The sequence below is a fragment of the Hylobates moloch genome, unplaced genomic scaffold (assembly GCF_009828535.3).
Source record: "Hylobates moloch isolate HMO894 unplaced genomic scaffold, HMol_V3 SCAFFOLD_9, whole genome shotgun sequence".
Taxonomy (NCBI): Eukaryota; Metazoa; Chordata; class Mammalia; order Primates; family Hylobatidae; genus Hylobates; species Hylobates moloch.
Genome location: NW_026652284.1, coordinates 21,226,490 through 21,247,492, shown reverse-complemented (window position 1 = coordinate 21,247,492; position 21,003 = coordinate 21,226,490). Strand labels below are relative to the sequence as shown.

The 21,003-nt window shown below is 52.9% G+C and overlaps 1 protein-coding gene across 2 annotated transcripts in view; it reads right to left on the bottom strand.

Moving 5' to 3' along the window:
* Positions 1-3,536: 3,536 nt before the first annotated feature.
* EPHB2 (EPH receptor B2) overlaps positions 3,537-21,003 on the bottom strand; it is a 207,274-nt gene continuing 189,807 nt past the window's right edge. For both annotated transcript variants that reach the window (XM_032759236.2, XM_032759237.2), the window contains exons 10-16: positions 18,907-19,029; positions 18,059-18,306; positions 16,855-17,070; positions 15,842-15,991; positions 14,431-14,624; positions 12,469-12,624; positions 3,537-11,591 (exon numbers count right to left, since the gene is read on the bottom strand). In XM_032759236.2, the coding sequence (XP_032615127.1) occupies positions 11,483-11,591; positions 12,469-12,624; positions 14,431-14,624; positions 15,842-15,991; positions 16,855-17,070; positions 18,059-18,306; positions 18,907-19,029 (1,196 nt within the window). In that variant the 3' untranslated portion in view covers positions 3,537-11,482. The remainder of the gene's footprint in view (positions 11,592-12,468; positions 12,625-14,430; positions 14,625-15,841; positions 15,992-16,854; positions 17,071-18,058; positions 18,307-18,906; positions 19,030-21,003) is intronic.

Below are 21,003 nucleotides of genomic sequence, written 5' to 3'. Positions count from 1 at the left end.
AAAAATTAGCCGTGCATGGTGGTGCGCACCTGTAGTCCCAGCTACTCGGGAGGCTGAGGCAGGAGAATTGCTTGAATCCGGGAGGCAGAGGTTGTGGTGAGCCAAGATCGTGCCACTGGACTCCGGCCTGCGCAACAGAGTGAGACTCCGTCTCAAAAAAAAACCCCGGTGGCTCAAGCTTGTAATCCCAGCACTTTGGGAGGCTGAGGCAGGCGAATCACGAGGTCAGGAGATCGAGACCACGGTGAAACCCCGTCTCTACTAAAAATACAAAAAATTAGCTGGGCGTCGCGTGGTGGGCGCCTGTAGTCCCAGCTACTCGGAGAGGCTGAGGCAGGAGAATGGCGTGAACCCTGGAGGCAGAGCTTGCAGTGAGCCGAGATTGCGCCACTGCACTCCAGCCTGGGCGACAGAGCGAGACTCCGTCTCAAAAAAAAAAAAAAAAAAACCCCAAAAAACAAAAAACAAAATGCTGCACCTCAGTTTTCCCATTTGTAAAATGGTTATGATGACAGTCGTTTACTGTCTTGGGTGCTTTAGGGCAGTGCCACTTAAAATATAGGCAGGAATGGTGCCTGCCCTAGAACTATTTGTTACCCGTGTACGACACAAGATAGGTACAGACATTTTAGAACCTAGTGTGACATCCTGACATTGCCAGGGCATCCAAACATGTGACTGGTGGACTCTGGGCTTGTGGAACAGGGTTTGGGTGTTGAACAAGTTTGGGTGTTGATTTCACAGTCAGACCACCAACTGGATCCTCAACAGGTTGGGGGGAAAAAAAAGCTGGGCATGGTGGGGCACACCTGTAGTCCCAGCTCCTCGGGAGGCTGAGGTGGGGAGGATCACTTGAGCCTGGATCTCAAGGTTACAGTGAGCTATGATGATGCCACCGCACACCATCCTGGGCGACAGAGTGAGATGTCATCTCTAAAAATAATAAAAAATGTTAAATAAAAAAGGAAAAACAAATCTAGTCTTCCACCGCAGATAATTTGAAAAGCACAAGTTTAGAGGATTAAGCAGCTGAGCCACCTGTGCTGTGTGCCTATGTGTGGTGCCTGAGCCAGCTGACCTCACCATGAGCTGTCACAGACTGTCCTCCTTAAGGGGTCTGGTGGCATTGCCAGCCTGCTTTATGAACTGCCATAAAGGATCATGTATTACATTTAATCTAGCAATCACTTCTGTGCCAGTGTCACTTACATAGTGTCTACTGCTATGACAAAATACCTAAGACTGGGTAACTTGTAAACAGCAGAAATTGATTTCTCACAGTTCTGGAGGCTGGGAAGTCCAAGATCAAGGCACCAGCAGATTCAGTGTCTGATGAGGGCCTGCTCCTTTTAGATGGTGCCTTCTCTGTGTCTTCACTTGGTGGAAGGGATGGAAGGGCCAAAGGGGACAAACTCTGTGTCCTCATGTGGCAGAAGAGCAGAACAAGCAAGCTGACCATGGTGTGAAGCCTCTTTTCAGAGGGCCTCAATCCCCTTCACCAGGGCTCTGCCCTCATGGTTCAGTCACCTCCTAAAGGTCCCCACTAAATACTATTACATTTGTGATTATGTCTCAACACAGGAATTTTTGCGGACATTCAGACGATAGCACATAGAAATTCACAAAAGATAGTACGTCAGTGTTTGACTTCATACCTTTGCATCTGCCATTCCCTTGACCTGGAATACTCTTTTCCATCCTCTCTCAGCTTCCTGGAGAGCTCCCAGTCATGCTTTGGAACCCTGCTCAGCTCCCCAAGGGGGTCTCCTTCAGGTTTAGTTGCTTCCTTCCCGGAAGCTGTCGACACCTTGAACGCTGTGCACATCACCTGCGTTGTAGTGACCCCCATACCTGCTGGTCTCCTCCACTGACTGAGCACTTCCACGAGGGCAAGCATGGGTCTCATTCACTGCAGCGCTCCCAGCACCAGCCTAGTGCTTGGCTTTCCATGGGTGCCTGATTCATGGGCAGTGAAGTGGCCCAAATGCCCTGATAAGCTCTTGGGGGCAGGAGTCATTTCTGTTTCCCTCACGGCATCTAATGCAGTACTTTTGTGCAGTAGGAATTCAGTAAGTACTTCTTGAATGAATGAATGATTGAATGAGTGAGTTACGATTCACTCAAAGCTCACAATTCTGCAGGACTGTACAGGAAGCATGGTTCTGGCATCTGCTTGGACCCTGGGAAGACCTCAGGAAACTTACAATTATGGCGAATCAGAGGACAGCCTCCTGGTTCCCATCCCTCTCTGGGCTCTATGCCATAGTGTTTTCCAGGCCCAACTTTAACCCCCAGCTCCAGATCTACCTGTAACTCCCAGAGCATTACCCAAGTATGTTCCCAGGGACACTGGTCCCATGAGATGCTCTCCCAGAGGGAAAGCCTGCAAATGGTAACACCTTCTTAGAGATTCACATTGCACTTTTACCGTATTTAAGACTCTGCAATATCCTGGGACAAAGAAATCTGATTAACTTGCCTTACCCCAGAATTTGCCAAATGTATTTGACCATGGAACCCTCACTGAATGTCTCTGATATCTACTTGACAAATATGTATTGAGTGTCTAGCATGAGGCAAGTGATATGGTTTGGATCTGTGTCCCCACCAAATCTCATGGCGAATTGTAATTCCCATTGTTGGAGGTGGGGCCTGGTGGGAGGTGATTGGGTCATGGGGCTAGAGTTCTCAGGAATGGGTTAGCACCATCCCCACCGTGCTGTTCTTGTGATAGTGAGTGAGTTATGGTGAGATCTGGTTGTTTAAAAGAGTGTGGCACTTTCTCCCTCTCTCTCTTGCCCCTGCTTCCACCAGGTGACATGTGTGCTCCCCCTTTGCCTTCCATCATGATTGTAAGTTTCCTGAGGCCTTCCCAGGAGCCCAGCAGATGCCAGAATCATGCTTCCTGTACAGCCCTGCAGAACCGTGAGCCAATTAAGCCTCTTTTCTTTATAAATTACATAGTTTTGGGTATTTCTTTATAGCAGTGTGAGAATGAACTAATTCAGCAGGCATCGTCTTGGTTGCAAAGAACACAGCAAGAGTGTATAATAGACATTGGCCCTGCCATCATGGGCCTCCGGCTCAGCACAATAATAATAGCTCATGTCTGTGAGTGCCAAGGCTTTCCATGCTCTATCTCATTGACTCCTCACCCACACTCTAGGAGTTAGAAACAATTGCTCTTGTTTTACAGACATGAAAATGAGGCTCAGCACAGTTATGTGACCTCTGCAAGGCAGCTAACAAATGGCAGAGTTGGGATATGAACTATAAGCCCCTCACAGCAGAGCTGAAACTGTTAAACACAATGGAGTGTTCTTAGAACACTTAAAAGTTGCTTTATGTCAACACTCCACCCTAGCCCAGGCCAAATCCGCACCCCAACCCCAGCTCCAGGCCCAGCCCTAGCCTAGCTCCATTCTTAGCCCTGGAAAACTCCTAGTCATACTTCAGAACCCTGCTCGGGGCCTCTGAGAGCTCCTACTTGTTCTCTGGGGAACCTCAGAGGAAAAAGAAATACTGAGTCCAAGTGATAATTTTTACAATTCACATTTATTTTGGGCAAAAAAAGGTTCTGCTAAAAATACTCCTACAAAGGCATTGGAGTAACAGGGTCAGGGTTGATCTTGGACACAGCTGGTGAGATTTCCTTGGTCACAGCAGTGGGGTCCGGAGGAGCCAGGTCTGACCCATGGCCGTCAGAACCCCAGCTGTATCAGTCCCTGACCTCCCAACATTGTCAGGAAAACCCATATTTATGACCACAGGAAACAGGGTTCTGGGAAACCCTGCCAGACAGCCCCATACTCTGGTTGAGAGCTCCGGTCTGCATAGCTCAGGCTGGGGCAGACACTTAGGGAGAAGGAGTGTGCATCCTCACTCCCACAGCCCGTGGCTCTGACAGCAGCTCCAGGGAGGCCACGCTCAAAGAGGGTGCCACAGTGGCCCCCGGGGATCTGGGATTTGACTGGCAAAGGATCTGACAGTGGAGAGGGGCTGAGTGTGTACCACTGGTAGCAGCATAGCATAGTGATTAAGAGGGGGGTGCTGGGGTCAGAGGCCACTTACTGGCTGTGTGACCTGGAAGAGCCACCATGTCACGTCTCTGAGTTTCCTGGTCTGTGGAATGGGAGTAGTAATTGTACCTGTCTCACAGAGGTGTGAGGATTAGGCAAGACATTGTGTATAAAAAGCTGGGCACAGTGCCTGGCACATTGCTGGCATTCAAGAAATAGCAGCTATGATTATGATTTGGGGGCTGGGCATGACCAAGTGGTAATTACTCTTCTCTGGGGTCCAAGAAGGCTGGTTGTGAGTGAACGTCCCTGCCAGGCCTATGCTGGGCCAGCCTCAGAGGCTCAACTTGGTGCCCCCTGCCCATCAGAGTCCCTCTCTACGGAGGGGAAAGTGGCCAGGCTGATCACGGAGTGATTCACAGGCACCTCTGCCGTGTGGCCTCCCAGCTCTGGAAGGCAGTGACTAAGATTAGAAAGGTCAAGGGGGGTCTTGGAAGGGGGCGAGGGCTGTGTGGCCATGGAAGCTATGTCCCAAATGTCAGAGGGAAGGCACCTGGCTCTGGAGTTTGCAGCAAGACCCTGTGGTTGTCCAGTGTTAAGACTCTGGCTCTGAACAGGAAGGGGTTCTGCTTCGGAAATATTCCTCAGCGGGGGGTCTCCCAAGGCAAATTCCTGGTCCTGCAGCTTCCTCACTGCAGGGAGGGAAATTCTACCCCAGATGAGTCCCTCCCCAGACTGAGCCAGTGGGACCCTGCTTGGCTCCTAGGTCCACTAGCTAGTGGGCACTGTGGCCTGTGTGGGGCTTTACTCAGCTGTAGCCTGGAACAACCAGCCTCTTTTCCCCCCAGGAAGGCCTGATGCATGCAATTCTGCCACTCTACCAGGGAAAGATGTTCTGCACCCCACTCAAAAGGAGGGTCTTTGGCCCTTGCCAAGGTGCATCTGTAACTCAGATCCAAGGGATGGAGCTTTTCTTAGTATCTGTTTTCAGCTGTCTCCCTCCCCATCTCTTTCTCTCTTTCTTGCTCTTTTTTTTTTGTGCTTTTAAAAAAATGCTAGGGTCCACAGGTTTGGGGACCAGCAACGAACAATGAGACTCAAAATTTCAAGAATTAGCAGCATAGAATCATAGCGTGATGGAATCTTAGAAACATGGAATGTTCCATTGGAATCTTGGAATGACGGGGCTTTGCAATCCTAGAATCTTGGAATCTTTCACCTGTGGAACGTTAGAATTCTTGACTCTTGCAGTCTCAGCAGGGCCCCCAAGAGTGTATGTGGTCCTGGCTGTGACCTCCTCCCTCCTCCCTCTCCTGCTCCCTCTCCTTCAACAGGGGCCGTTAGGTCTTGGGTAGAGACAGGGCCTTTGCTCTCTCCCTCCTCCAGGAAAAGCCATGTCTTAGTCTGGGTAGGCGGGCTTGGTAGTGGTGGTGGGGCATCTGTAGCTCTAGGTCCAGCTGGAAGCCCCACCCTGCCTGTGCTTGCCCCACCTGGCCAGGTGTTGAGTGAGCAGGCCTGGACCATAGCCTTGGGGTCTGTGGGGTCTCCCAGGGTGGCCCTGAGTGGGCTGCTGGCCCCCTCCAAAGTATTAAATTGCTGCTGCTTCTTGTTATATCAGCTTTCTTGAGGCAGCCTTCATGCTGCGAAGCTAAACTCAGACAGACTCTGGGTCTGAGGGTCTTTCTAATTTTCCTGAAAGCTTAGCTCTGTCTGGGCACATTCCTGAGGGTCAGCTCTACCCCCTACTTCATGGGTCCTAATCTGTGTCTGGGTTTGGGCATCCTATCTGAAAATGTCCTGCTTTTTCTTAATCCCTGTCTACACCAGACCCTCTCTCCGCAGACATCAGGGCAGTTTGTTGTGGGGGAAGTCAAGTGAGGATTTCCATGTCTGGAGGAAGCTCCTGGAAGAGCTTGTCAAAAAATGGAGACTCTGGGGCCCAGCCGCAGGGATTCTGATTTAGGGGTTTGGGGTGGAGCCCAGGAGTCTGCAAGTTAAACAATGAATAGCCCAGGAGATTCTAATACAGGTGGGTGATGGCAAACATTCTGAGAAATCCCAAGAAGGTGGGAAGGAAGGACTGCAGACAGATGGCCTGGTTGGAATCTTCTGGGAATTACCTCTGGGAATCAGTTTCCTCACTTGTACAGTGGAGAGGATAATGCTTTGGAACCTGGCATATGGTAAGTATTCAGCGATTATTGCAATCCCTGTGGTTCCAACCTCCTGAGATTAGCCTCTGAAGGGGTGTGCCCAGAGCCGACTCTCTTTCCTGTTATGTGTCAAAGGCCAAGTCCTTTTCTGCAGCCAACACTCTGACCTTAGTTTCTCTGAAGGAAAAACTGGCAGCTGCAAGACCATTCTCCACCCTAAGTTTGATGGCAGAAGACATTTTGCAGAAGGCTGGGTCAAGGCTGCCTGGTGATGCATTCGCATGCGTGTGTAGCATCACACAGCACAGTGGGGCTCCCTCAACTTCCCTCTGGGTTTCCCCAGGATAACACATTATTGGAAAAGACAGGACCCCAGACTCATTCCAACACATCTGGGTGATCTCTCCAGGACTAGGGTGACCAGAGCAGGGATGGGTTTCCTGAGCAATTTCTCATGCCCACCCGCACGCCCGCCCCCGCCAGGCTCAGCTCCCTTGGTGCCTGGCAGCTTTCTCCCCACCTCACCCCTGCCACCGCTAGAGAAGCCTGGAGGAAATGGGGTAGACATCAGCCAAATTAAGAATCAGGTAGCACAAGACCCAACCCTGCTGTTCCAAGCAGCTGAAGTGACTCTTTGGATTATCTGCGTCAGTGAGGATGGAAACTGAAGCAGCAGGGCCTGGATTCTCCTGGAATAAATGAGGGCCGCTCCGGGGGCTCTTCCTTCTCGGGGGGAGGAGTAGCTGGGAGGCATCCTGCCCCATCTGATGGCTGAACTGGTGCTTCTTCCTAGAACCTGATGCTCACTATGCTACTCTCCTGCTCAAGAACCTGCTGTGGCTGGACTGTACATCGTGCCTAAACTGCCTCAACCTCCACTTACATCAACCTTCGCTTCCCCCGTTCCACTGGCCCATCCAGACAAACAACTCACTATGTTGGACCATTCTGGCAGCTGCATCTTGGAGTGACCTTTCTTTTGACCTCTGTCATTTTCAAGACAGCCTCTCCATGAAGCCCTCCCTGACAGCCCCAGCCCACTTGAGCTTTCTTTCTCTTACTGGCCAGCATCAGACACCAACTGTTTCTTGTCATCTAACTGAGCATGGTAGAGGAGACGTCGGAAACAGAAAAAACCAAAGCTCATGGCCTTGCTCTGCTCCTTCCTGGCTGTGTTATCCTGAGCAAAGTACTTCATCCCTCTGAGCCTCAGTTTCCCCCACAAATATGCAGGGGGAATACTCCTTCCTCATGGGACTAAGGTGTATAAGTGTTTTGCACAGCCTGCCTCACCCAGTCCAATGCTCTCATTTTACAGATGGCTCAGTGAGGGGAAGTGTCTCCCCAGATTCACATCCCTAGTGACAGAAGCAGGCTGCCACCCTGGGGTCATGATGCACTTTCCCGAGCATCATGTGGTACCCTGTCTTTTGAATGCATTTACGTTATCTTCCCTAGCAAGAGTCTTCTAGCCTTCGGTACCATCTTCAGACAACAGGGGCCCTGGAGTGAGCCAGGAGTGGCCCAGGGCCCAGCCCTGGGGTGGGTGATGATCTGGGGCCTGGGTCCTTCCTGTGCTTCAGCCAGGCAGGAGGATTAACTGGGCAGGGCGGGAGCTCCCAGCCTTTTGGAGATGAGCCCCTGATGGGAGAGGCGTGTGAGGCTAGCGACTACTCACAAGGTGGTGGCAGAGAAGCCCCTAGATGGTGGCAGGGTGGACCAACTAGAAATGATGGGGAAAGTTCAGCTGATGCCATGTGAGTAAGAGGCACTGCTGGTTAGTAAACAGCCAGAGCCCTGAGTCCCTTAAGTGTCTCCTACTGCCCTGCCACCCGGATCCCTGCTCTGAGGCCTCTGGTCCAGCACTCAGGCCATCATCTATTCTGATTGGTCTGCCCGAGTCTTCCCAGTTGATATTTTGGATATCATCCCCCAGGGAGAGGACTGCCGAGCACCAACAATGACCCATTCTGGGGGCTTCGTAGCAGTAGGGGTGGGGGTGGATAGCATGGCTGTCTCCTACCCAGCCTGGCGCTGCACAGCTCTGCTAGCCGCACCCTCCCAGAGCAGCTGGTCCCCATTTCCACGGTGCCCTGGCCTGTGTTTACAAGACAGCTTTCTTTCCTGCAGTACCAACTGTGTGCACAGCAGCCGGAAACTCCCCTAACACTGCTGGGCAGGCGGGGGCTGGCACTTGGGGAGGTTGAGCCAGGAAAGGATTAGTAACCAGGCAGCGGGTGGCTCAGAGCTCTGTGCCTGGGCGAGCGGGTGGTGTAAGTGGAAGGCGCTTGGCAACACGGCCTGCCATTCCCTGCTGAGCAGCAAGCAAGAGGTTGGGGCGGGGCGACTGCCCCGGTAGTGGGTGGGGTGGGTGGGTGGGGGTGGAAGAGATGTGAGCAGCGCCTGTACCCCTGGGACAGTCACAGTGACATTTGTTTGTTACCCTGAAGTGGAGACACAGAGGTCTGGTAGCACCTGTGCTCTGGGAAGCAGGCGTGCAGGGGGCCATGGCCACTGAGGACCTCGGCCCTGGAGGGTGGAGGGGCAGACATGCTGGCTAGTGGTCACCAGCCCAGCGGCTAAGACAGGAAGCCATCTGACGGGAAGCACTGACTGCCAGCCCCATGTGGGGCCCCAGAGCAGTTGGGGGGTGGGCTGGGGAGACAGAACTAATCTAAAGAGCATCAGGGCAGCTCCCGCCAGAAGGTGACCTTGTGTGCTGAGACAGCTGCCACCCGCGTGGGGCACCTTTGGGGCACAAAGTGAAGGCCAGTGGGCCACTGCCGGCCAGTTTGTGGGAAACCTGCCAATGCTTTCCCTGTGGCTTGCCCTGCTGTCCCCATGGGGGGCCCACACTTCTCTCTAATCCCTTCCTTCTCTTTGCAGCTCGGGCTCCCGGAACAGGTGAGTGACAGACGATGGGCTGTGCTGTGCTGGATGTTCACTCTGACCGTGGCGCTTCTAGCTGGCTGCCTGTGGCCTGAATCTTTCTCACTGGCCATCTCCTTGGATCTGGGAAAGGTCCCGAGAGGTAGTCTCCTTGGCTCCCCTTCCTCAGCCAGACCTGATATCCATGGCACATCCATCTCCCCGCCTCCTCCTGCCATGTGGACAATTCTGATTTTAATGTGAGCAGGAGCTCATTTGCACAGAGAAAACCAGAGTCGGCTCTGCCTGGGGGTCCACGGGCACTCTAAGACCCTCACGTTCCCACTATGACAGCTCACCTGACACCCAGACCCTCTTTCGAGTGCACCCTCATCAATTCTCTGCTCCTTATGTACCTGCAGGGGCTCACCCTGATTCCTAGGATATGGAAGGCTGAGTTCTGAGCCACTTCCAACTCACTTCCTTTGTTGCCTGTGCTTTTGACAAGCCAGGGCCAGAAAGGCCACGTGGAGCTGTCGTTCTCCATGTGTTTTCTCTGGCCCTGGGCTTTCTGGAAGCCTGAGGGAGGAAGGACTGCTTAGAAGAGCAACCCTTAGCACCTGGGTCACGTGCGTCCCAAGGGTACCAGGGTCTCCCTTGGAACTTACAGAGAACAGGGGTTATGTTATAACTAAAGCGTTTATTTCCATTCAATTCACTAACTGATTGCTCTGCTCGGGTGTCTGTGTTGGCTCACAGGAGGGAGTCTGTGGCCAGATCCCTAGACTGAGGGCTTCCCCATGGCCAAGACCTTTAGGCCCAGCAAAGGTCTGGTGGGGGGAAGGAGGTGGGAGAGAAATCACACACTTTCTCTCCAGGGAAGGGAAGGAGCATGCTTGCCCGTGTCTCTGAGCGCACCCTCTGGAGGGCAGGGTATCACAGTGAATGATCCGGGTCCTGGCCTCCGATGCAGCCTGGTTTAGGCTCCCAGAGGCAAAACTGGGTTTTGACCGTCTGAGGGCACTTAGGAGCCTCAAAGGGGCCTATTTGCCTGGGAAGTACTAGATAGATTGGGGCAGGAGAGTGGGAAGTGGGCAAGGACTTCCAGCCCTGCAGCCTCAGAGCCCACTTCCTCCTCAATCCGTCCCTTTCATCAACAGTCCTGGAGTGGGAAGTTCCTCCACCTTGGCGCCTCCCCCTCCATACCCAAATCTCACTCTAGTCTCTGAATGGCCCAGATGGCCCCATGGCAGTGGGCTTTGGTGAGGCCTGGTGGCAGGTGGGAGGAGGGAAGAGTGTCAATGAAAACCGTATAAAAAATCCAGAAATGTGCATATAAAATCTCGCCCTTGGTGTATTGCCTAAGTCAGTAAGCAGAAAGCACCTTCTTCCTGGAGAAGGATCAAGTCCTCAAAAGGTAGGAAATGTCAAAGTGTCACTTCATTGTCATTAAAAAAACAAAAAACAAAAAACAAAAAACAACCCAACAAACAAATCCCCTAAACCAAAACCACCCTGTGACCAAAATACCCCCGAGTCCAGGAATTGCTGTAAACAAACCCAGATGCAGGATCAACCCTTCTCAGCAGCTGTCGGAGCTGATGGCAGTCACTGCAGTATCAGTCCTCGAGGCGGGGGCTGGCGGGAGTGGGCACCAGGCGGGCCAGGCCGCCAGGCTGTGCGTGTGATGTGTACCTGGAGCTGTAGACCCGGGGGGTGGCCATCCTCAGGAAGGCTGACCTTTCTGGCATCCCCGCATTCTCCCTGACCCCGGAGGACAAAAGCCCCTTTCAGCCCCGTTAGCCGCCAGGAGAAACAGTGTCTTTCATTGGAGTTTCTAAAATACTCTCCAAAGAGAAAAATTCTTCTGTTTGCCCAGTGGTGGCAGGAATAGATTTTCCCAGAGGGGTTCTCAGGGTGGCTGCCTGTCCATCTGTCCCGTCCTCCAGGCACTTGGTTGTTGAGTGAGGCCTAGAGGAGCAGCAGGGACAGGAGCCAAGGGTGGCCCCTGTCTCTCCCTTTCACATTTGTTTTTCTGAAAGTGTTTCTTGGCTCTGACCAGGTCACCTTCCCAGAGGGAGTTGGAGAGAAACTGCTTTTGGTCTCCGATTGGACACATAGCATGAATCTCCCAAGCCCTTTTTTACCCCCCGCAAAAACAGTCATTGCTTTCCTTATGAGAATCCTCTTTAAAAAATATTCCTTGTATTTCCCGCCCCCTCCCAGGATCTGTTTTCTTTTTTCCCATTCCCTTTTTTTTCCGTCGTTTGAGTTGCATGTTTTCTTGGTGACGTCTCGTGGCTGGCGCCGCTTGGTTCCTCCCATGGCCCGTGGCCTCCTGGCGAGTGGCTGGCCCTGCAGTGGATAGAGCACCAGGAGGGCCGGCACGTGGGGCAGAGGGGACGGGGCTTGGAGGAGGAGGTGAGCCGAGGCAGGTGAATGTCAAACCTCCACAGACTGAATCTGGTTCATCTGCGCCCGCATCACCTGGATACTGTTCAGGATTTTTTTCTGGTGGCCAGCCAAAGTGACCCCAACCCGGAGAATGTCCCTTTGGGAGAGAAGCACGTGTGTTAGGGAAATGTGCGGGTGAAGGGGCCCTGTGCCTGGTAGAGAGCTGCCTGGGCTTCCCCAGGAGGAAGACAGCAAAGCAAGGAGTACTGGGGAGTGGGGAGTGGGGAGTGGGGAGTGGGGAGTGGGGATTGGGCAGGCAGCCACAGCTGGAGGGAGCGACTATGGTGTGAGGTGGAAGAGCACTTGAGTAGGAATCAGGGTCCCTAGGGGGCCTTCTCTCCCCTGCTTTTGGGAGGGGGAAGCCAGCTTACATTTTCTTTCTTTTTCAAGAGAGTCTTGCTCTGTCGCCCAGGCTGGTGTGCAGTGGCGTGATCTCAGCTCACTGCAACTTCTACCTCCTTGGTTCAAGCAATTCCCCTGCCTCAGCCTCCCGAGTAGCTGGCATTACGGGCGCATGCCACCTCGCACGGCTAATTTTTTGCATTTTAGTAGAGACGGGGTTTCACCATGTTGGTCAGGCTGGTCTTGAACTGCTGACCTTGTGATCTGCCTGCCTCGGCCTCCCAATGTGTTAAGATTACAGGCGTGAGCCACTGCGCCCGGCTGCCAGCTTGCATTTTCTAAGCACCCGCTTCCTTTATATCTCCCTCAACCTTCCTACCAACCCCCAGTGTGTAGGTGAGAAAACGGAGGCTGAGGTACTATGATTTGACCAAGGTCACAGAGCTTGTAGGTGGCAGGCAGACCTGGGTATCAGTCCACAGGTGACTCTGAAGTTGGCCATCTTGCCCCTTGGTCCCTGCTTCCCTATTGGGACATGATCTATTCCTCACCCTCCAGATCACCCCACTTGGCTAGTGGGGCCGGTGGAGAGGGGGTGCTAAGGTGACAAGCAGAGGTGGCTGGGCACTTACTCCATCATCATCTGAGACACGACGTCAAAGGAGGTGAAGCCGGCATTGGCGAAGCTCTCCTTGTACTGCCCCATCTTGATGGCCTCCAGCCACTCGTCCACCGTGTTAAAGCTGGTGTAGTCGGGGATCGTGCGGTCCAGCAGCGGCAGGTTGATGCTGGGGTTGGGGGTGGGCGACAGAGATGGTCAGGGCACCTGTTTGCAGGAAGCGTGCAGGGACATGCCTGTAGGCTGCGTATGCGTGAATGTGCACGTGTGCATCCATTTACGTGAACACAGGTGAAGGGGTATGTACATGAGTATTTCTGCATGAGTGCGGGCATGGGTTTGAACCGGTGGAAACATGCATGCATATATATGTGAGTGTCTGAGAGCAAGTGTGTGTTCAGAACTCAAAGCCGGGGCCAACTGGGAAGTCTAGGGAAGGCGCTGCAGGGATGGCCGAGAGGCTGGACCTCGGGAGTGAGGAGGGGAAGACACAGCTCCATGCTTATTTTCAGGAGGAGGGATTTCAGCTAGACCAACTACTCTGGTTATTCACAGTTTCCTCTCCCAGTACCATTCTCCATCCTTCTCCACCATGGTTTGTGCTATAGGAAGCTCACCTTTTCGACTGTCCAGAGACTGTATCTCCAAAGCCCAGCTAAGGCTGGTGGCGCTAATGGGAATGACTTCTTGGCTGGCAAGGAGTGAAATGGCTCTCATGAGGTTTCAAGCTCAGAGGGATTTGATCTGGAGAGTTACGGGTGGCTGACACAGGGTCATGGTGAGGAGAGACAGGCAGGAGAAAGCACGATGATCTCCTGCTCATAAGAATGTGCTGGAGGAAGGACTTTGGCCCAAAGGGTCTCTGGCTACAGCCAGCCCTGGATCCTAAGGACACCTGGCCAGACGCCCCTCTGAAACACTGTGGGGTTGTGGGTCCTGAGGAGTAAGTGTGTGACAGCCACCCAAGGAAGGCAGAGGAGAGCTGCTGCCTCATGGAGCCCTGCCCTGGGAGGCTTGAGCCTTGAGGAGAAGGGAGGCACCAGGTCCCCGAGTGAACACCCCTCAGGCCGAGCCTGTCTCTCGGGCATGGGGACGCTGACTCAGTGTGGGGGCACAGATGGGTGTACGGTGAGTACAAACTTCTGAATGGGTGTGTGTGTGCAGGTGCCTATGGATGTGTGTAGGTGTGAGAGCCTGAGACTGTGTGTGTGAACACGCATGAGTGTTTGTGCCTAATTGTGTGTTCATCTGTGCATGTAGGACTGGATTTGTGTGAGTATGTGTGTGATGAGGATATAAATGGAAGTTAGAGGGTCCAGGTTTGAGTGTGAGGGTAGCTAGGAAGGAAACTTAGTGACAGGCATATCTATTCATGAACTAAGATTCTGATCCTTTGGTAATTTTATTTTTTGGATGGAGTTTCACTCTTGCCACTCAGGCTGGAGTGCAGTGGCACGATCTCAGCTCACTGCAACCTCTGCCTCCTGGGTTCAAGCGATTCTCCTGCCTCAGCCTCCTGAGTAGCTGGGATTACAGGTGCACGCCACCAGGGGCTGGCTAATTTTTGTAAATTTTAGTAGAGAAGGGGTTTCACCATGTTGGCCAGGCTGGTCTCGAACTCCTGTCCTCAGGTGCTCCACCCACTTCAGCCTTCCAAAGTGCTGGGATTACAGGCGTGAGCCATCTCTCCTGGCCTTCCTTTGGTAATTTTTCTTCATTGTCCTCTCTGACCATGCTTTAAAAGGTGCCTCCTCTGTCACCCACAGGCTATGTGTCCTTTTCTTCCTCTGGGTGGTCTGTGTCCTCTGCTCTCCTGCACCCTAAGGCAGGGCAGATACCCAAGAAACACTAGTCCTGTCCTTCCCCATCCCAAGCTGCAGTAAGGAAGAGCATTTGCCTGAAGTGGGGGCAGAAGGGATGGGAGACGGGAAGAGGGGCAGGGCCTAGCTGGGGCAGGGCCAGGGCGGGGCCTTACCCAGAGGAGAGGGGCGCCATGGCTTTGAGGCTGTTGGGATTGCGGATCATCTTGTCTAGCGTGTTGACAATTTGGCCGAACTTGGGCCGGTGATTGCGGTCCTTCTGCCAACAGTCCAGCATGAGTTGGTGCAGGGCGCTTGGGCAGTCCATGGGCGGTGGCAGCCGATAGTCCTGCTCAATGGCATTGATTACCTGGGACAATGCAGGAGTGGAGTGGGGTTGGGTGGATGGGCTGAGGGCATCTACCCTCTGCCAGGCCCATCTTGCCCCCAGTACATTGCACGTCTGACCTATTTAGTTGCTGTGGCAACCACTTTCACCTCCTGGAGGCAGCCCCAGGGATGGGATGACCTGGGTTTCCACCATCTAGACCCTTAATCTGACATGGCAGCTGGGTTCCTGCCCCACCCTCTGCCAATCTTGGGAAATCCAGTGCCCTGAGATAGCTTCTCCCCAGGGTCCACCAAGATGACCCTCCTGTGCCTGATTCCACCAGCTCCTCCCTCTTTCCCATCTGTGAGCCCCCTCTTGGCTTGGATGACCCCAAGGCCTCCCCGATCTGCCTCCTTGCTTGACCCCATGTGGCCACATGCTTGATTTTAGTGCCATTTACAGCTCCAGGTATGAGATACCTCCCCCCATCAGGCCCACACCATGGCCTCAAGCCTGGCTGGGGCTCCCTCCCACCATCTCCACCTGCTTCTCTGTCAAGGAAATGCATCCAAACACCCCTCTCAGCCTGTCCTGCCACCACGGCCAGATTCACCTTCCACAGCTCGACTGTGGGTCACCCTCCCTGTGTAAGAAGTTTCTTTGAGTCCTTCCTGTCTTCATTTTTGCTAATGGAAATCCCTTGGTTTGGCTTCAACCCCGCATTAGCCCACCTCAGCCTTTGCACACACTGTTCTTTCCCACTGGAAGCTCTCAAGTCTCCATGTCCTGCGACCTTTTGAACACCACTTGTCCTGTGATCACTTCCTGGCTGATCTTGCCCATGCCACCGGTGCCTCAGTGCCTCCAGGCTACTCTGATTTAGCACCTGATTGTAAAAGCTCCTGATCATAACATCTGGTTCCCTGAATAATCGTCTTTTCCCCCAGTTAGGTGGTAAACACCTGAAGGGCAGATGTGGTCTCATTTGGGGCTGGCCACAGGTGCATGTATCCTGAAGATGTGCTGATGTGTGGATGGGTGGCCTTTCCTACTTCCTACCCCCTGGAGAGTCCAGGGTCCTGTGCAGACATTCGAATCAGCCACCATCAGGCTGGCAGCTGCCCTGGGAGCCAGGCCCATGATCTCAGAAGCCTATGTCCCACACTCTGGGAGACTGGCACAAGGCCAGGAGCACCGATCTTCCCTCTCCCATCTGGCGGGCTGGAGAGGCCTTGCCCATCCCCTTGGAGACTTACGTCCTGGTTGGTCATGTCCCAGTAGGGCCGCTCCCCGTAGGACATCACCTCCCACATGACGATGCCGTAGCTCCACACATCACTGGCCGAGGTGAACTTTCGGTACTGGATGGCTTCCGGGGCTGTCCAACGGATGGGGATCTTCCCGCCCTGGGAGACAGAAAGAGGAGGGTTTGTGGATGGGAGGCTGGCCCGTCTGACCTGTTAATCCTCCCACCTGTGCCCTGTGATGCCCCAATCTCATGAGGCACCTCATTGTGCCCCAAACTCACCATGCAGCTTCAGACCACTGGGCATTCGCGCCTGCTGCACCCTCTGCATGAAGTGCCTTTTCCCACTCTGCCATCTGGAAACCTCCTTCTCATCCTCGAGTCCCTCCAAAATCCTTTCTGAGCTCCCAAAGAATTGTCAGCTGCCCTCAATCCCACAGCTGTGCCTTATGTCTCCCCATCAAGGAGGCATGTCTCACACAGCACAGTACTCAAGTGACTTGCCTGCTTGCACCCGTCTCTGGGCTCTTTGTTTAAAACCTTTCAGTTTAAAACCTTCAACAACCCTTGCTGCTTTCAGGAGAGAGTCCTGAACTTGGGCATTCCAGGAGCTCCAAGGTCCAGCCCTGTCTACCTCTCCAGCATTACTGCTCACTACCACTGCCCCTACAGCTTGTATTCCAGTCACAGGACTTTGCCATGAGAACATGGCATCTGACAAACGTTTCCGGGCCCTTCCGCTCTCAGCTCAGATATCAACCTCTCTGGCAAGCCTTCCTCTGCCTCCAAGGCTGGCTGTCCTGGCTTACAGCCCTGTCACTCCACATGGCTCTGCACATTTGTTCCCTACCAGTGTGGGAATTGCAAGAGGGCAGGAGCTGTGGTTCCTGTCTCCCTGTCTCCAGGGCCCAGGACAGTGCTTGGCCCAATTGGGCGTTAGTGAAAGTGTCTTGCAGGGAGAGATGGACACTCATGCCCTCTTCTCTGGCTCTGTGACTCCCGTGTTCCCTGCCTCCATCTTACCAGGGCGCTGGTGTAGGTGGGGTCTGAGGTATCGTCCTCTAGAAAGCGTGAGAGCCCAAAGTCCGACACCTTGCAGACCAGGTTGCTGTTGACGAGGATGTTGCGGGCAGCCAGGTCACGGTGAACATAGTTCATGTCTGCCAGGTACTTCATGCCGGCTGCGATGCCCCGAAGCATGCCCACCAGCTGGATGACTGTGAACTGCCCATCGTTTTGCTTTGGGAGAAGTGGGGAAAACACAGAGTAAACAGAAGAGCAGGCATCAGAGCTCTGCATCACCCTCACAATGGGAAACCAGAACAGGGCCCTGCCAGCCTGGCTCTGGGCTCCCTTGGGGAAAGACTCAGATGCTTCAGGACCCTGGAGAGGCCCATCAGAGGCCAACTTCAGGGTGATGGTGAGAACACAGGCTTTGAAGCAGACACGCTTGGTTTGACTCTGGCTCTGTTCCTCCTCGGCTGTGCCACCTTGGACATGTGCCCTAATATCTCTGAGTCTCAGTTTTCTCGTCTGTGTGTTAAATGGGCCTAAATCACACCCATCTCCCAGGGCTATTCTGGGTTATACAAGAAGGTGCATGGAAGGTGCCTGGCACATGTTAGGTGCTTCACAAATATTTACTGAATGGCAGCTGGTCCAATGGCCTGCTTCTGATGCCCAGTCTGGTGCTTTGTCTGGTTGGTTGACTGTGGTCTCCTGGGAGACCTTGACACTTTCCTCTGTTCGCCTTGTGCTCTGAACTCCTCCCACCAGCCTATAGCGCTTTGGAGAACTCCAAAATCTGGTGAAAACCTGGATGAGAGGTCAAGACACTTGGTTCCAGTCCAGGCCTCATCTTGACCCTCTGGGTGACTCTGGGCAAATCCTACCTCTCTTTGAGCCCGTTTGTGCATAATGAGAAGGCTGGCTAAGAGCAGGAATGGAGACAGATTTCAGATGTGTGCCAACTCTGATCAACTGATTGTGGCTTCCTGGGGAACCATACTGAGAAGAATTCTGGGACTGCTTCTGGGCTTAGTGGATGAGAGTGCTGGGATTGATTAGCAGTGCCTGCCATGGGTAAGGGAATGGAAAGTGACAGCCTGCAAGCCATTCCTGACCTAGAGCTTTTCCAAGACCCCTTCAGGCTCTGACAGTATAAAGCTATGCCCATCATTCCTTTTCCTGCCCATTTATGGGCCCCGGCCCTCTTGGCTTCCCCTACCCGGAGAAAGGAGTCCAGGGAGCCATTCTCCATGAACTCAGTGATGATCATCACAGGTGTGCTCTTGGTCACGACACCCTCCAGGTGGATGACGTTGGGATGGTCGAACTGGCCCATGATGGAGGCTTCGCTCAGGAAGTCCCGGCGCTGCTTCTCCGTGTAGCCCGACTTGAGCGTCTTGATGGCCACAAAGATCTCTCTCTTGCCTGGCAGCTTCAGGTGGCCACTGCAGACCTCGCCAAACTCCCCTGATACAGAAACACCAAGACAGGCAGGATGTCACTTGCCAGGTGGAAGGGCCACCTCCCTGTTCCCTGTCACGTCCACTCACGGGGCCTGCAGGTACATTTTCTTCTCAATGGCCCACTCATCCTTGCAGACACAGAACCCCTTCAAGAATGTCAGGGGTCCAGAAAAGTCCCAGCCACCTCTGGGAGAGGACAATGCATTCCTCACAGTTGTTCTCTGGTTGTCCGTGTCTGGGCATGCGGGTGAGGGTGCAGGGGAACCCGGGAGATGGGGAAAGGCACTGGGATACATGGGGGGAGGAAGGAAAAGCACTGGACCAAGAGTCCGGAGAACTGGGCTCCAGACCCAGCTCAATCTCTGACTCACTGTGCATGTCCCTTCCCAGCCCTGTGCCTCAGTTTCCTCTTTTGTCAGTGAGGTGGTTTTACTGGATGACCTTTGAGGGCCCTTCTTTCATGGTCATTCTGAACCTTCAGGCCTTGGGGGGTCCTTTGAGGCACCTGTCCCACACCCTACCTTCTGCCCCAAGGGTACACATTAGGGTGGTCTCGCCACCCATGGCTAAGGTCATAGTACATGTGAGGGTACCAGCCACCTACCTGCTCCGATCACCTGCTCAATTTTGACACAGGAGATGTCAATTTCCTTGGCAAACTCCCGCACTGCCTCATTGGGGTCCTCGTAGGTGAAAGGATCGATGTAGATCTTCATGCCTGGGGTCACTGGGGGACAAGACCAGGCTCTGTCACATGCACTGATTCAAGATGCACACAAAAAGGAAAAGCGGGAGCCAGTCCCTCCATGGAGGGAAATCCGCTCCCATGTAGCCCCCATAAGAACTGGGCAACTCCCTGCGGGTCACTTGACCTCTCTGGGTCTTACTGAGCAGATGGGCATGAACCGAGTAGGAGGTGAGGGGAACAGAGACCAGCAGGGGTGGCAGATAGGTCTTAGCTCTTGTTCCAACTCTCATTGATCAACAGTGGTTTTCTGGAGCAGCTGAGACTGGCAGGACTGATAAGCAATGTCTGGTATGGGCGTGGGCACAGAAGGATAAACGGATTGATAGGTGATAGAGAATCAAGGGGTGCAAAGTAAATGAAGAGGGGGGCAAAAAGGAAGGGAGCGAATTGGAACTAAAATACAGAAAGAACAGGCAACAGACCGTGTTGTTTTTGAGGTTCTGCTAAGGAGAGCTCCTCCCTGTCTCTCCAGGCCTAATTCAAGACTCCTCTTCCCCCAGGGTCCCTTTCTAGCTGCCCAGCCCTCCCAAATGGGCTCCCAGAGCCTTAAGGGGCCGTCCCACTCACCAGGGACTGAGTGTCCACAGCTGCTGGGCCACCTCCCAGGTCTCCCTCTAGCCAAGTCTTAACCCCTTCTGGATCCCTGATTTTCTGGTAATCAGCATGAAGCTAGACAGGGGGCATTTGATTCCTGATCTGATGCGTATTTTAATTTTATTATTATTATTATTTTTTGTTCTCCCTCTCTTCTGTCCCACACTTATTTTTTTATGCACTAAGAGAAGAAGGTAACCTGGATGTCAAAGACCCAATTCTGAACAGCCAGCACTGAGTCAGCAAAATGCTTTGAAAGAAGGGAAAGATGACCCATCTATCTTCCACCTCCCAGATAGACAGCTGGTCTTCCAACACCCAGACCTCCTGGTCCTCCCTGAACCCAGGCTTTCCTCTGGCTCTTCCAGCATCCTGCTCACATTCTCCTGCCACTCCAGGAGCTGCAACTTTGGAAGTAGGAGTTCTAGGAGTTGGGAGTTGAAATCCTTGGGTCACCATAAGGCTTGGCTGGCTGGTGCGTGAGGCCATCAACCCTGCTCAGCTGTGTGACCTTGGACATATGAGTTGACCACTCTTAGCCTCTATTTTAGACATTCCAGGAATCTAGGCATTAGAACATGTAATATAGGGGTTGGCGAATTGGCTTACAGCCTATTTTGTAAATAAAGTGTTATTGAAACACAACCATGCTCATTCCTTTGCCTGTGGCTGTTATTAAGCTATGACAGCAGAGTTGGGTAGTTACAAGAGAGACCCATAAGGACTAAAACATTTACTACCTGTTCCCTTACAGAAAAATTTGCCAACCGCTACTCTAACACATTAGCTTTATTTGGGATTATTTGTGTGGGTATTTGTTTAACCCTTGAGGTCAGGGTTTCTTAATTTGGGTCTGTGAGCTACTTAGCAGTCCTAAGTACAAGCAGTAGGAGGTCTGGTAACCTCCTGAGATGGGATGCATTTACTATGATTGTCCTTTTCTATTCAAAAAGTAATTCATGCTCCTTCTAAAGTCCAAAAGTTATGGAAATAAATATTGTCAAAAATAAAAGTTCTCAAAAAATCCATCCTTGAGTATAGACCTCTGGATTTTTAAAATTATTATTATTATTATTTTTTTGAGACAAGGTCTTGCTCTGTCACCCAGGCTGGAGTGCAGTGGCACGATCTCAGCTCACTGCAACCTCCGCCTCCCGGGTTCACGTGATTCTCCCACCTTAACCTCCCAAGTAGTTGGGATTACAGCCATGTGCCACAACACTCAGCTTATTTTTTGTGTTTTTAATAGAGTTTTAATAGGTTTTGCCATGTTGGCCAGGCTGGTCTCTAACTCCTGACCTCAAGTGATCCACCTGCCTCGGCCTCCCAAAGTGCTGGGATTACAGGCATGAGCCACCG